The 14,552-nt window shown below is 51.4% G+C and overlaps 4 protein-coding genes across 4 annotated transcripts; 3 read left to right on the top strand and 1 right to left on the bottom strand.

Annotated features, from left to right (window-relative positions):
* Positions 1-2,564: 2,564 nt before the first annotated feature.
* Positions 2,565-4,287, top strand: BJX67DRAFT_390640 (flavin-containing monooxygenase; the record flags this gene model as incomplete). Its single annotated transcript, XM_071034660.1, has 3 exons — positions 2,565-2,733; positions 2,770-2,893; positions 2,952-4,287. The coding sequence occupies 3 exons, from the start codon at positions 2,565-2,567 to the stop codon at positions 4,285-4,287; spliced, it is 1,629 nt and encodes a 542-aa protein (XP_070882357.1).
* A 185-nt stretch (positions 4,288-4,472) lies between these two features.
* BJX67DRAFT_363789 (uncharacterized protein) lies at positions 4,473-6,406 on the bottom strand. The gene is made up of 3 exons (XM_071030119.1): positions 5,746-6,406; positions 5,580-5,692; positions 4,473-5,529 (listed from the first exon to the last, which is right to left on the bottom strand). The coding sequence occupies exons 1-3, from the start codon at positions 6,251-6,253 to the stop codon at positions 4,750-4,752; spliced, it is 1,401 nt and encodes a 466-aa protein (XP_070882356.1). The 5' UTR covers positions 6,254-6,406; the 3' UTR covers positions 4,473-4,749.
* Positions 6,407-6,677: 271 nt separating this feature from the next.
* On the top strand, positions 6,678-9,920 carry BJX67DRAFT_374574 (uncharacterized protein; the record flags this gene model as incomplete). Its single annotated transcript, XM_071031570.1, has 5 exons — positions 6,678-6,984; positions 7,037-7,247; positions 7,325-7,419; positions 7,469-8,096; positions 8,150-9,920. The coding sequence occupies 5 exons, from the start codon at positions 6,678-6,680 to the stop codon at positions 9,918-9,920; spliced, it is 3,012 nt and encodes a 1,003-aa protein (XP_070882355.1).
* Positions 9,921-10,714: 794 nt separating this feature from the next.
* On the top strand, positions 10,715-13,544 carry BJX67DRAFT_390638 (uncharacterized protein; the record flags this gene model as incomplete). The annotated part of the gene is made up of 5 exons (XM_071034659.1): positions 10,715-11,918; positions 12,033-12,057; positions 12,088-12,117; positions 12,169-13,347; positions 13,434-13,544. Exons 1-5 carry the CDS (start codon positions 10,747-10,749, stop codon positions 13,542-13,544), a joined length of 2,517 nt encoding a protein of 838 aa, XP_070882354.1. The 5' UTR covers positions 10,715-10,746.
* Positions 13,545-14,552: the final 1,008 nt, after the last annotated feature.

Below are 14,552 nucleotides of genomic sequence, written 5' to 3'. Positions count from 1 at the left end.
GCCGTAAAGGTGCATGGTCTGTCAATGTAATTCCACTCCTTGAACCTCTGAACAACCCTGCCCTTGCCTGGGCTGCTGTAATGGATACAGATCCAGAACAGGACCCAAAAGAATGACTCCAAATCATGCATGAAGCAATGCTGCGCGCCCAGAAGTGCCCTAATTTCCATAAAGGCAGAGTCATGAAAATGCGAGAGAAGCATGCACGCCGTGGCAGGTGATGAGGGGAAAGGGTAAAACGAGAGGGAGACGGCGAGTGAAGATCTACAGACGGGAAGCGCCCACAGCCACCGAATTGCCATCCACGCAAAATTTGGAAGGGTAGCCGGAGAAGACAAGGAGAAGTGGTTCACGACCATCACAGACGGCCAGTTGCAGGAGGTGGGGTCGGGCAAGTGAAGGCTGGGGTTGAGCTGGAAGATCCAGTAGAGGAGGGGCAACTACTGCTCAAGACAGATTGCAATGATTATAGTTGCAAACCTTCTCACCTCATCAGGGTTTCGAAGTCTAAATGGGCCGTACCGGTGGAGAGTCATGAACGAGGGGGTTGCGGGCTGCCCCTGGTTGATATATGCCAACCAGTTGGCGTCGAATTGGGCCATTGTGACATACATTTCTGACCTGTCCTTGGAGATAAGGACCCGGCTTCCATTTCCTGATCAGCAAATGATTCTATAAATGTGGTCTGGGGACGTACCGCTGCGGCCCTGGATACTGCTGTATCCAGGCTACAAGCATGCCGGCCTCTTATATGCTTACTGATGGCTCATGGGACGCACGTCTGCCTCTCTTGCACTCGACGAGTGCTTTTATCCTACGCGTCCCCACCGCCTGCAACTGACCATCGGTGATGGCCGTGAACCCCCTCTCCTTATCTTCTCCGGCCACCCTTCCAAATCTGGCCTTGAGGGCAATCCGGCTTTGTCTCCAGACACACGTCGGATGTCCTTCGAGCTCGGAGATGGCGAGGCAGAAGTTGACACAGAAGGCATTCACCGGCGCCTCGTCGAACTTCTGTAGCGTGATATTTGTGGCCAGTCCTTGGACTCGCGCTGTTGCTTTTTCAGGGCCACAAAAGCTCCACCTGCATTGTCGTTTTGGTTTGCAATTGCTGCCAGATAACTCTGGAAGTCCACGGACGCGGCGAGACGCTGGCTGGCGTGGTGTAGAAACTCCCCAGACCGTATGGGTTCGGGTTAAATGCTTGAGCATTGTAAGTCTTGATCAGGACTCTCAAGACGAGGAATTGCTCCATGGTCATTTCGGATGCGGAACGGTAATCCGCGGGAAGTATTCCGGGTAACATGAGTGTTTGCCCGGAACCTCCACTCTGTCGGGAATCTCGGGAATGCCATAGATGCCATTGTTTAAGATTGAGAGACCCTTGAAGGATTCGAATCAGTATGTATGTTGTTTGACGGTTGAATTTCCTCGCTGAGGGGTACATGCCAGTATCGAGGGCAATTCAGACACACAAAGAAGAACAGGAATCCTCTCAGACACGAATGCTATATTAACACAGGACATGCAGATTCCTACCTTGTGATAAAACCAGCTCGATGCAGGTGGCAGCCTAAAAGGCGTTTGTTGCCCTGGAGTTGAGCTTTCCAGGTGGGTGGAAATTCAACACATTTCGCAGCAAAGCCAAACAGCCTGGAACTGGAGAGTACCCCGCCTGTACCCAGCAGATTTGTTGGTCCGGAATTTGTCTTCCCTTGTGTAGGCATGAGGTACGGAGGAGCGAGCTAGCGAGGGGTTCGAGATGAGGTGATCTCGGTGAGCAAGGATCAGTTGAGAAATAAGAAAGGATGAAGGTGTTGAGTCCTAACGACGGGCTCTCTGGGTGTATTTATACCTGCGAGAAGGTCTGGGATAGGCTACACGTTCACCTACACAGGAAAGAGCAAGTGAAGAAACGAAGGAAAGAGGATACAAGAATTAGTGAGGTGGTAATGATGCTGACTGATCCTCAAACTATTGAATCAGTGAGCTGATTCTTCACTGATGACCATTCACTGGTTGAGGAGGGTTGTGAGGGGAGGAGGAGAGAACGAGGAAGAGAGTGGCTCACCCTGGTGGAGGAGGAGGATGCTCAAAACTATCCATGGATCCTTCCCTTTGCCACAGTGCTACGCAGCCCAAGGTACAGTGCGGAATCCTCCAGCCTCTCGATTTCGTTCCAGGCCATAATAACCTTCTTCTCCTTCAAGGTTTCCTTCAAACTTTTCCTCTTCTCGACTTCGTCATCCCTTCCTTTCCTGCTCACCCCTTCACCACTCTCTGGAAGATCACCTCGAGAGTCCACATTAGTCTATCAGCGACCGGAACACGGTTTTGGGGTTGGATGGAGGAGCACGCATGCTTGATGGCAATGTTCCGCCCGAGACTCTCCAAAACAATGGAATCTTGCTAATATCCCATGACTTCCAACTTACTGATGATGAATCCTCGAACATGGCACTCAACCCCCCTATCCAGTTCGAGCCTTGCTCGAGCTCTATTGTGGAGGCATACCCTATCACCTTCATTTTCTCGAATAACGCCTACAAGTTTTTGCCCTCGAAATGAAAACTAACCTTCGCGAATTTGCTCAGAGTGGAGACACTCACAGCGTCCCTCTCGAGCTCGATGCCCTAATCGTGGGCGCCGGGTTCAGTGGCGTGTACTGCTTTTACGAAATCTGGAAGCTCGGTCTCAAGGCAGCCATATTTGAAGCCGGTTCCGGCCCCGGTGGTATCTGGAGATAAAATTGTTATCCGGGGGCACGAGTTGATTCAGAATTAATCGAGTATCAACTGTCTATCCCCGAGACCTGGAAAGACTGGAATTGGTCCACCAATTACCCGGCTTACGACGAGATTCGAGCGTATTTCGACCATGTGGGGGATATTCTGTATATTAGAAAAGACTGCGTATTCGGCGCTATGGTTGTCAGCGCGGAGTTCAACCAGGAAATCTGGGCGTTGGCACGTCACTGCCGAAGATAGCCGCCAGGCGACAGCCAAATATCTTGTAGTTGGATCCGGCTTTGCGGCGAAACGGTATGTCTCTGACTGGCCCGGGATTGAGTCGTACCGCGGGCTTATGCATCAGTTTTCTTTCTGGCCTGAGGGTGGTGTTGATGTTCGTGGAAAGCGATGTGCTATCATCGGGACAGGCGCCACAGGCGTTCAGATAACGCAGGCTCTTGGGCCTGTAGCCGGCTCTCTGACGGTGTTTCAACGCATGCCAAATCTCGCGGTCCCAATGGTCCGACATCCCTTAAGCGTCCAAGAACAGGAGCAAATCAAGCCTGTGTACCCCGAGCTGTTCCGTCTCCGAGAGAAGTGCGCTGGAGGATTTCTCTATACTTTCTCGGAGAAGAGCATGTCTGAGGACTCGAAGAAGGAGCAGGAAGAATTCCTCGAACGTCTGTGGGCAGCCGGGGGATTTCGATATTGGCTCGGTACCTATAAAGATATGCTATCCAACGTCGATTCCAACCGGATCGTGTATGACTTCTGGGCACGAAAGATACGTCCAAGGATTCAAGACGAGAAGCTGCGAGACCTTCTTGCCCCGCTCGATCCGCCCCATGCATTTGGAATCAAGCGGCCGAGTCTTGAGACCGACTACTTCGAACAGTTCAGCCGGCCAACCGTGCACCTTGTCGATGTTCGCGATAATCCGATCGCCCGCTTCACGGAGACGGGACTAGAGTTGGTAGATGGCACGCAGCACGAATTCGATGTAATCTGCGCCGCGACAGGGTTTGACGTCTCGAGCGGTGGCTTGATGGACATGGGATTGAAGAGCATCCACGGCACGCCATTAAAGGAGAAATGGAAGGACTCAGTTCACACATACCTTGGGATGACCATCAGCGGCTATCCGAATCTATTCTTTTCGTATGGTCCGCAGGGGGCGACTGCCCTTTGTAACGGCCCAAGTGCAGTGGAGGTCCAGGGCTGGTGGAACGCCGACGCAATCAACCTGATGGAGCGCCGCGGCATGAAGCGTATTGATCTGACTCCCGAAGCTGCGCGATCCTGGAAGCATAAGATCGATACCTTGTCTAATCAGTCTCCGTTTCCGACGGTGAAGTCCACTTATATGGGTGGGACGTTCCCAGGGAAGCCATTCGCGCAACTGAACTATACTGGCGGGCTTCCGAGTTACTTAGCGGAGATAAGGGAAGCTCTTCCCGGGTTTAGGGGGTTCCGTGTGGAGTACCTGGATTTTCGGAGAGACGAGTTGAGGCGTACAGACGGAGGGCTCTTGAGCGGATGTTACATGGTGCAAATCTGAATGTTCCTGCCTAAACTGCCTTGACGAGCCTGTCGCCCCAGCCTGAGAAAGACTGAGAATGCCACATGCAGACCGCGACTGACCTCAAATGGGAAGGTGGGCGTTTCGGTGTTATGGAAGGAAATGTACCCGTATATAACCTTAGTGGGAGTCAAAGTCAGCGTCAATTTCACTAGTTCTACGAAGTCAGGTTCCTATTGTAGACGGTAGGTATATTTAAGACTCCATAATAGCTGTAGGATCTAATAGCCACCCTACCGAGCTCGGCTCTGCTGAGAGTGCGTGAGCTGGACAGTGACTGAGGAGACATTAGATTCCACCTCGTTCATATAACACTTCCGTTCGAGAGAATGATATCTATTCTTCTCTGCCAGATCTGCTACATAGCGTACTGTAATACTTACCTCCTACAAATGGTATTGCGGGTCACCGTTTGTTCTTGGACGGCCATTTCTTCAACCTCTATTTATGACTCCATACCGGAAGTTTCCTATCCAGTCGTCTCGCAACCTCGAGTTCCCGATAATAATGGACCTCGCGCTCGACCTGATGCGCCAAATCAGACACAGGCGGCTCATTACCATCCAGAATATCCTCATCAAGCTTCTCGACAGCAGAGAGTATTGCCTCGCACGACCAGCACAAGCAGACTTGATACCGCTCGCCATATCTAAGACGATACCACTCTTCCGCACTCGTGAACCCATCGTTGAGCGTTTTCCGACCGATCTTGTCGTCGTGGTTAATGAAGCGCCCGACACGCTCCGTGACAAAGTGGCGATAGTGCTCTGCACTGCATTGATGCGTATGCCAGACCAGATCGACGTCGAGCGTCGGCACAAGGAAGATGTTTGGATAGAACCGGAAGAGGTGGAGGAATTTGTCGTAGCGATCGATGGCCCTTCGCATCGTGCCCTCCACGGCCGGGCTGCGAATTAACCGGTGGGCATGCATCTTGTCGACGAAGATGCACTGTCGTTCGACGTTTTGGACCAGGGGATGGTTGTGTGACTTGTTTTCTCGCGCCGTGTGAATAGTGCGAGTCAACGGGTCAGGATCCTCGTTTTTCTTGAAAATCTCCTTGCGGAAGGCGGCAAGAATTTGCTTGGCTGCGCCCTGACGCTGTCCGGCTGCGCTGAGTGCGTCGACTAAGTTGGCATCTATCTTTGCGGTGTCACGCAGCCAGTCGGCGTGTTCTGGCGGAAGGGTGTAGGTCCATGTATCGGAATTGATTGCGTTGTGCTATTCTGCTAGTTAGTACACGAACTCGCGAGGAGGAATGGGACACAAACAATATCTGCCCAGGGGAAGGCTATCTTCTGCACAAGACGAAGCTCTTTCCTCTCGCAGTACTCCTTGAAATCATCGCAGTTTAGAAGAAATGCATGCCATATCATCAAGACATCTACAACCCTCGTCAGCATGTCGTCAGCCGGTCTGAGAGGCAGACTGTCTCACCTAATGGCGGCAACAAGAGGTATCTCAGCTGAGGAGTGCCCAGTTTACGCTCTTTCGAATACTTCTCCACGAGCTCGATCCAGTCGTGGAATCGCACAGCCGCAATGCTGAGGAAATGCGTCCATTTGGTCTTTCTTCTGTCTCCAAAGCCTGTATCCTTCAGGGTTTTGGGCTCAGCGACATATTTCGCCCCATCCCACTTCTTCCTGTACACGGTCCGAGGCTTCTGCTGGATATTAAAAGCCACATCCAGCTCCGGGGAGTGAATGACATTCTGACGCAAAGTGTGGAAAACCTCGAGCATTTCCAAGTGCACGGCACACTCGCTGATTGTGGGGAGCGCATTCGGACTTTGATTTTTCAGGTCATTGAACAAAGACGGATCTGGGACGACCTTTGCGCCGCTGCCATAACTGTATCTCTCGGACGGCGTGTAGCGGAGACCGCTGGTCTGCAGATAGCTTTTGTTGTGGAGCGACAACAGGTTGGAGGGAGAGACGTGTGCCATCACGATTTACAGAGCGATTGAAGTGAGGTGATGGAAAGACGATTGGAATTGGGCTCACGATGGATCTTATCTTCACAGGGATGGTGTTGTTCGGAGGGGCCTTGCAAGGCGCCTCTGAACATTCGGGGCACGGGGCAAGGATGGGTCACTCGCCAGAATCCGAACAGTGGCGCACGCTCTTTAGCGGCTGGAGCTAGCCCAGATCCAGGTCTCGCAAGCGATTTCCGAGGCGGAGGTCTGGTTCCTTGGGCGCTCGCCCCGCCTCGTGTTCGTCTTTTATGTGCCCAGAAGGCGCAAGGCGGACTCGGGTTTCCCCCTCGCTAGTCCAGCTTCTCGGGAGGCTGCTGCAGCCCGAGAGTGTTCATAAATAGCGAACAACACCGTCTTGACAATATCGTCTGTCAGTTTGAACCCTGTCTTCAACATGTCACTGAAAACACGCAAATTCCGGTGGAAATCCACCTCACGTCCTGTTCCTGCCGTCGACAACTCGGGTTCCTCGTGGGCTGCCATTGGACCGGGGAAGGACCACCTCGCGCAGGAATTCGAGAAGCTGTACTGGGCAGGAGTCCGTGATGAACTCGAAAACATTCTCCGAACGTTAAAGATCTGGCAGAGCGAAGAGTTCTCCAGCGTCAGTCTCCCCGTTGACAATGACGAGCATATCCACGGATATGATGCATTCTTGGACCAGGTGAATGGGCAAAGTCGGGCCTTCGCCCTTCGATATCGTGCGTCTCTCTCTCTCTGTTTGCTGTCAAGGGAAGCGGCTAATTTGCTCAGGCGACGAGAGGCAGAAAAATAAAGGCGTTCCGCAAGTGCTATCCCTAAAGAGCGAGGAAGATATCCAAGCCGTTCTTCAAGACACGATCGCTGAGCACAGCGCAGCCAGACTCAAGGCTGAGATCCGGAAAAATCTATCAAGTTCGTCGTCTCCGTCAGGCGCCGAGGGCTGTTTCCCTGCTAACCTTTACGCGTTAGCTACCAAGAAGCTGTCAGGAATTGAGGAAGAAGCGCGGTTACTCTTGCAAACTGCAGGTAGGTTACACGATAATATTCCAATATTTCTAGAGCTGATCACTGTATAGGGTTTCTTGATATTGACTTGATGATCCGTAATCGCCCCGGAGACGACAAAGCCGCAAAGCGACCGGGGATCCCCCAATGTATGCAACCACCAGAGCGCATCAGAGGAACAAGAACTGATATCTACAGTGACCGCGCACGACATGTCAAAAGCTGCGGTACTCCGGGTCCTGAAATGCTCCCAATGCAAGACCGCTATTACTGGCAGTATGTTTACGCGCAACAAGCAGTCCTCTGCGTCTTCCACGATTTGCGAGCCGTGCTACTGGGCCCACCACTATGGGGATAAGTCCTATGTGAAGCTCTACAAGCATTCAATCATCGAGGAGGCCATGGAGCTGGCAGACCAACAAAAGGGCTGTTCTTGTAAGTCCTCGCCGAGCATTAGCTACATCCGGAGGATCAAGGGTCAGAATCACCCGTTTTGCGTGCTGAAGAACATCGGCACGGATATTGCGGCGGCCCAGTACAACGGCCTTCTCGCGACAGCTCGAGCATCCCCATCTTCGCACCGTGTCTCAATCTCGCGCATCGCTACCAAGTTAAAGAGGCAGCAGATAGCCGGGAACAGCGGGCCGAACACAACGTATGAGACTTTAGATGCGGCAAATGCCCCAAAAAATGCTTCATCTGCGAGGGCTGCGGCTGACGAGAATGTCCCTCTATTTTTCCGTGAATGTGTCGAGCCGGAGCCGTTTAACTATATGCATGTGGCTCTTCGTGTTGGAACATTGCTGATCGAGAACGGCGTAACAGAGTAAGTTAATAGCATTTCCACCACTTTCTTGCTCCGCATGCTAATAAGGACAGGACGCCTGGCAGTGCCCTAATCTCACTCAGAGATCTCCCTGTCTACCACGAGCGGCTACCGATCCGCGGGCCTCAACAACAGGCTCTCCAACTTGAACCGGATGAAGAACGACAGGTCTCGAAGGGCCCGCAACAAAGGGGCCAACCCAGACATTACAAACTGGCCATGAAACAGGTTGTTGGTGCACCCTTCTCAGGGATACTCTCTGGGACTTGGGAGGGCCAGCTGGAAGAAGAAATCATCAAAATCCTGGTCTCTGCTGCTAGCCTCACTGCAGACGGACAGCGAAACATGATTAATACAATTCTCGACCCCGTTGTGCAGAAATTTAAGGCTCTCTTGGCTAGCAGACTCAAAGTTTATATCAATTCGATTGTGGGAAGATTGGTCGACCCCAGCACTGCCATTCGATGGGCCGCCAGCAGCAACGACAGCTTCAAGTTCTGCTTCTCGCTTCTCGATCAAACTCTGTTCGGACCACTTGTTCCCGGGCTGGCGAATGGCGACTCGTCCGCAGCACCCCTCTACCTCCTAAGCTTCCGTTGCCCAACGGCACTGGAGTACCCTGAGCAGCGCATTGTCAGTAAATTCGATGTACCTTACGGCATCACAGAAGAGTACCTCCACCGGTTCTACTTTGGCAGGTACAACGATGCAGACATAATCGACTCCCTACAGGAATACTGGCACAACTGGGGTTCCTTCACAGGAGGCCCGTTATACAAATATCAGAACATATTTCCCTGGGACTGCTCGGAGGCTTGGACGCGGTGCCCCACGAGATGTGGCGAGTGCAATATGGCAAAGCACGTCTGGGCGTTTCCATTCGACACCTGGTCCATGATAACGCTCCACCTCCAGCGAGAACAGCACCTCTACGCACCTACATCTCCGCAAATCTCAGGCCAGGAGAAAACTTCTTCGCTGGAATGGGTGAAATCGCGATACTCTCTCCTCGCTGCCTCATCAGCCCTCAACCTCGTCGCAACAGCAATGGCACGATCCCCACGCTTCCGCAAGACGACCGCGTGGCTGCACGGTGACAACAGCTACCTCACGAGACATCCATCTCTTGCCCAACCTTCTCTAACCCGTGTCAAGCTTGGCGGCATTCACCGCGCACAGCCATATAGCCACTACTGGGAACTTGGTTCCACAAATAACTACTTCGTCGCCCCATGGGCCGAGGAAGATCGCGAGCGGCAAATAGCCGAGTACCAAAAGATTAGAGATTCGCGCATGAAGCTCGCCGATATACCCTGGGACATCGCCGGTACCAGCCGGTATACATGCCCCGTGTTCTCCCGAGACTGGCACGGTTTCCAAGGGCCATACCGAAAAGATACAAACAACTACGGCTCTAGGCCGAACTACCCTTACTATAACACTTCCCCCGAGTACTCCTCCACGGGGCCGGGATTCCCGTGCGCAGATGCGCAGTTCCAAGACACGGATCTCAAGGCTGGGGACAATTATCCGGGTTTTGGAGCGGAGACCAGCTGCGGTTCTGGGTGCGGGTCCAGCACGGAAGCTGCGGCTCTAGACGCAACATCCTGGGGCGGTGGTGGTCGTGGACGGTATGGAGGAGGATATGGAGGTCTTTATGGAGGTGATTATGGAGGAGGTTATGGCAGTTGTGGTGGTGACGGGGGAGGCGGCGGAGGAGGTGGTGGAGGGGGGAGCGGAGGTGGAGGTGGTGGAGGAGGAGGAGGGAGTGGAGGTGGAGGGGGGAGTGGAGGAGGAGGTGGTGGTGGCAGCGGTGGTGGCTAGTGAAGTTCGTGCGAGAGAGTTCTATATCTATATACCGTCATAATCAGCAGAGATTCATTGAAACCCAATGCACCAGCTCGACCGATAGAAAATGCTAAACTTGCTAATAATATCAAGAACCCAACCCATTTCTTGGCGGGTTGAGGCGGGTTTCACGGGTTGGGTTGAACAAGTCTAATAAAGATTATTACAAAGTATACTAGCATGAATCTAATAATATAGATAATAAATAATATTACGAGTTGAATCCTGCCCTCTTGCTCCAGCAATTTTGATTTAATAGACGCGGTTTTTATAGCATGGTAGTGGTTTGAAGTTCAACGCGTTGAACACGCGATTGAAATTGGTGGTGGTTGCCAACTCGGTGGGGTTGCCAACGTGGTGGGGAAATACGTTAATATACATATATATTTTGGTAATTGTTTTAGTGTTATTCTCACTGCCAGCCAACAACAATCAACCCGTCATTAGGGGGAAAAGTGAATGCAGCATACACACATCCAATATATCCATGAAAAGGGTGAAGTTGTCTAATAGATAGACAAGGCGATGGAGGGACCAAGCACATAACGAAACCCAACGGGATGCACTTTGTTCCTTGGATGCCGACTTGAAACGTCTCTGCAGTTCCAACATTGGTTAGCTGGTGAATCCAGCTCCCGTTCAGGAAAGGGCAGTGCTGCGCGATGCTGATTGGGGCGAGGCAGCCGATTGAGCCTCGCCAGACGTTGCGCTCGCAGCTCAGCCTTCACCCGTTTCTCCCTGACTTTTCCTTTCGTTCTCTCACCCATGCTCACAATACTGATCGATAGACAGCGATTTTAAGATGAAACGGCGCCGTCCCTGTCCTACGGATTTCACAATAGGATGGATTTGCCCGCTCGCGCTCGAATACGCCGCCGCCAAGTCGGTTCTCGACGAGCTCTACAGCGAGGCTGAGTACACGACCAGCCGCATCGGCAACCATGAAATTGTCATTACTTGCCTACCCGCGGGTCAAATAGGGACGAATGCCGCAGCCGCTGCGGCGACGAGGATGCTTTCGGCCTTTCCTTCCCTGAAAGCTACCCTTCTCGTGGGGATTGCTGGCAGCGCTCCGAGCAATAACGTTGACATTCGGCTTGGTGATGTAGTCGTTGGCCAACCAGTAGGACAGTATGGCGGCGTCGTTCAATATGATTTTAGAAAGACGATACCAGGCGGGTTTCAACGCATTGGTTCCTTGAACGCACCCTCCCATGAACTACTCTCCGCGGTCTCTAAATTCAAGTCCAATCTCAGCGACGCCAAAGAGAGCATGCGTCACTTTCTCGTGGAGCGGCCCATTTACAATGCTGATGTTCTCTTTGAAGCCTCCTACAATCACGCTGGAGGAGAAACATGCTGTGATTGTCGCAAAGACAAGATCATCAATCGGGTGCGGAGGGGAGAAGATATTCATATATTCTTCGGCACGGTTGCTTCCGGCAACCAAGTAATCAAGGATGGCATTACACGGGACGAATTGAATTCGAAGCTTCAAGGCGTTCTCTGTTTTGAGATGGAAGCCGCCGGGGTGGTAAATACACTCCCCTGTCTAGTCATTCGAGGTATTTGTGATTACGCCGACTCGCACAAGAACAAAATCTTTCAACCTTTCGCAGCATCGGCCGCCGCGACATGTGCGAGACAGATCCTCTATTACCTAAACTGCGCACCAGGTCTGGGTAGCATGAGGGAAGGCACTTGTCAGGAGAATTTTTGCCATCCATCGACAAATCAGCCGGATGCATTCACCTGGGATCGAAGTGGAGGGGGTGGCCACGGTCTTGGGCAGCCGCGCCAGCTAGTGGAGGAGCAACATCAATTATACCATGAATCCCTAAGCTTCGATCAATTGGACAGTCGTCATCGAACTATCAGGTTCGCACACACCAAAACCTGCCGATGGTTGTTGAGCTGCCCGGAATACAAGAACTGGCTTGCTTCTAAATTCTTCCAAGAACACCATGGCTTTCTGTAGATTAAAGGCAAGCCAGGAGCGGGAAAGTCAACACTCATGAAGTTTGCTTTTACTCAGGCTACTCTAAACCCCGCAAAGGCTACCATACTCTCTTTCTTCTTTAATGCGAGGGGTGATACGCTCGAGAAGACGGTAGTAGGCATGTACCGTTCTCTCATATACCAGCTCCTGGAAAAACTGCCGGATCTCCGGAGCGTGTTCGACATGCTGCCCACGATTGCAATGCCTGCAAAGGTTCCGGACTAGGACATCGAAACCCTAAAATACATATTCAATGCGGCAGTTGAAAAGCTCGAAGATCGCTCGCTGATGTGTTACATTGACGCCCTTGACGAGTGTGATAAGGAAGAGGTACGAGACATGCTATCTTTTTTCGAACAATTGGGTGATCTTGTGGCATGTAAACAAATTCGCTTACTCGTCTGCTTTTCGAGTCGCCACTACCCTCACATTATGATTGAGAACAAAATTAAACTTGTGCTAGAGGACCAAGATGGCCACTGGCAGGATATATCGAATTACGTCCATTCCGAGCTGAAAGCTGGACGCAGCAACCAAACTCAGCTGATCAAAGACGAGGTTATAAGTCGATCTTCCGGAATCTTCCTGTGGGTTGTGCTTGTCGTGCAGATTCTAAATAAAGAATACGACCGGGGTCAGGTGCACTCACTGAAGAGAAGATTAGGGGAAATACCAGATGGCTTGCACGCATTGCTTAAAGATATCTTACTGCGTGACAACCACAATATGGAGCAGACACTTCTCTGCCTGCAGTGGATACTCTATGAAACGCGCCCTATGTCGGTAGAAGAGCTTTACTTCGCTATTTTAGCAGGGATTGAACCAGATCCAAAATTTCTGGCCAGTTGGATCGCGGAGGATATCGACAAAGAAGTGATGAGCAAGTTCGTCCTAGACTCTTCGAAAGGTCTTGCGGAGTTGACGAAGTCAAAGAACGCCACTATTCAGTTCATCCACGAATCGGTCCGTGATTTCCTCAGGGACGAGGGCCTTGTTAATATAGCTGCGGGTAGCATTGCCCCAGGGCCAAGCCACGAAGCTCTCAAAATATGTTGTCTACGGTATGTGAGCATTGACCTATCAAGTTATGTACCTCCGATTGAAAGCCTCCCATCGGGCAAATCTGCTTGGGGCCGCGACCTTATGAGAACAACATCTTTGCGATATCCGTTTCTTCAATATGCAGTACATAATGTGCTCCACCATGCAAATATAGCGGCTAAGCATGGAATAGCGCAAATATGCTTCTTGATAGAATTTCCACTTGATACCTGGATCTTGAAGAACAACCTGTTCGAGAAGCATGCAATACGCCGGTACAAGTCTTCTGCAGACCAAATCTATATACTCGCGGAGAAGAACTGCGCGAAGCTTCTTGAAGAGGATATTCGCATTGGCTCGCCTGTGGGCGACTCTACCAAACGGCACGGACATCCATTGCATGCTGCTATAATAGCTGGAAGCGAGGAAGCTGCATGTGTTCTCCTTAGGATAGGCCTGAAGTTGGATCCTGCTTTGAGAACCCTTCTAAGTCGGCCCACGACAAATGGCCAAACCTTACTCTCGGTCACCGCACGAAAGAACTATTTGAGCACTGCTAAGCTATTAATTGAACTCGGTGCTACCCCTAGTTGGGTAGATAGAGATGGGGTAACGCCTCTAATGCATGTGGTAGTATCAGGCCATGCAACAATAGTTAAACTACTGCTTGAACATGGTGCTGAGCCAAATTCCAGATATATATTTCGCCATACTACTCATGTTACTCTACTTTCCCGAGCAGCAGAGCTTGGACATGCTAAAGTGGTAGAAGTGCTTATTGATAATGGTGCTGATTTTAAACTAAGGAATGACGAGGGCAATGCTGCACTTCATTGGGCGGCATCCCATCAAAGAGAAGCTGTGGCAAAGATCCTGCTTGCAAGAGGAGCTGAGTTAGAGGCCAAGAATTACAGAGGTCGTACTCCACTGTCCATGGCCAACGCATTAGATTGCCCTAATATGATCGAACTGTTACTCGCAGCAGGTGCTGATCTCGAATCGCGCGACAAATTGGGTCGTACTCCGCTGTCCCATGCAAAAACTTCTGCCGCCGCGGAGGTGTTGCTTGAGAAAGGTGCTCATCTGGAATCGCGCGATAAATCGGGCCGTACTCCACTGTCCCACGCAGCAACCCTGTATCTCGACAGTGTATCCAAGTTGTTGTGTGAGGCAGGCGCAGATCTGCAGTCCAGAGACAACTTGGGGAGGACTCCACTTAGCCACGCTGCTGAAAATGGCTGGGATAAGGTGGTAAAACTCCTGCTTGAGAATGGGGCTGATCTGGAATCCAGAGACAATTCGGGGAGGACTCCACTTAGCTATTCTTCTCAATGCTTCTTGTCTCCAAATACCGAACTGCTGCTTGAAAACGGTGCATATCTGGAATCCAGAGACAATTCAGGCAGGACTCCACTTAGCCACGCTGCTGAAAAGGGCAGGGATGAGGTGGTAAAACTCCTGCTTGAGAATGGGGCTGATCTGGAATCTAGAGACAATTCGGGGAGGACTCCACTTAGCTATGCTGCTCAAGGCTGCATATCTACAAATATAGAACTGCTGCTTGAAAA

This window comes from Aspergillus lucknowensis (assembly GCF_044049455.1).
Source record: "Aspergillus lucknowensis strain CBS 449.75 chromosome Unknown BJX67scaffold_52, whole genome shotgun sequence".
In the NCBI taxonomy this organism is placed as follows: Eukaryota; Fungi; Ascomycota; class Eurotiomycetes; order Eurotiales; family Aspergillaceae; genus Aspergillus; species Aspergillus lucknowensis.
Note: the sequence above shows the minus strand (reverse complement) of the source record. Positions and strands in the feature narration are given on the sequence as shown.

Bases quoted from the DNA above. Each gene is read 5' to 3' on its own strand.
- BJX67DRAFT_363789 (XM_071030119.1), bottom strand. From the start codon at position 6,253: ATGGCACACGTCTCTCCCTCCAACCTGTTGTCGCTCCACAACAAAAGC. The intron at 5,693-5,745 runs GTGAGACAGTCT...CGAGGGTTGTAG, and splicing joins CCTCTTGTTGCCGCCATTAG to ATGTCTTGATGATATGGCAT. The intron at 5,530-5,579 runs GTTTGTGTCCCA...CTAGCAGAATAG, and splicing joins CCTTCCCCTGGGCAGATATT to CACAACGCAATCAATTCCGA.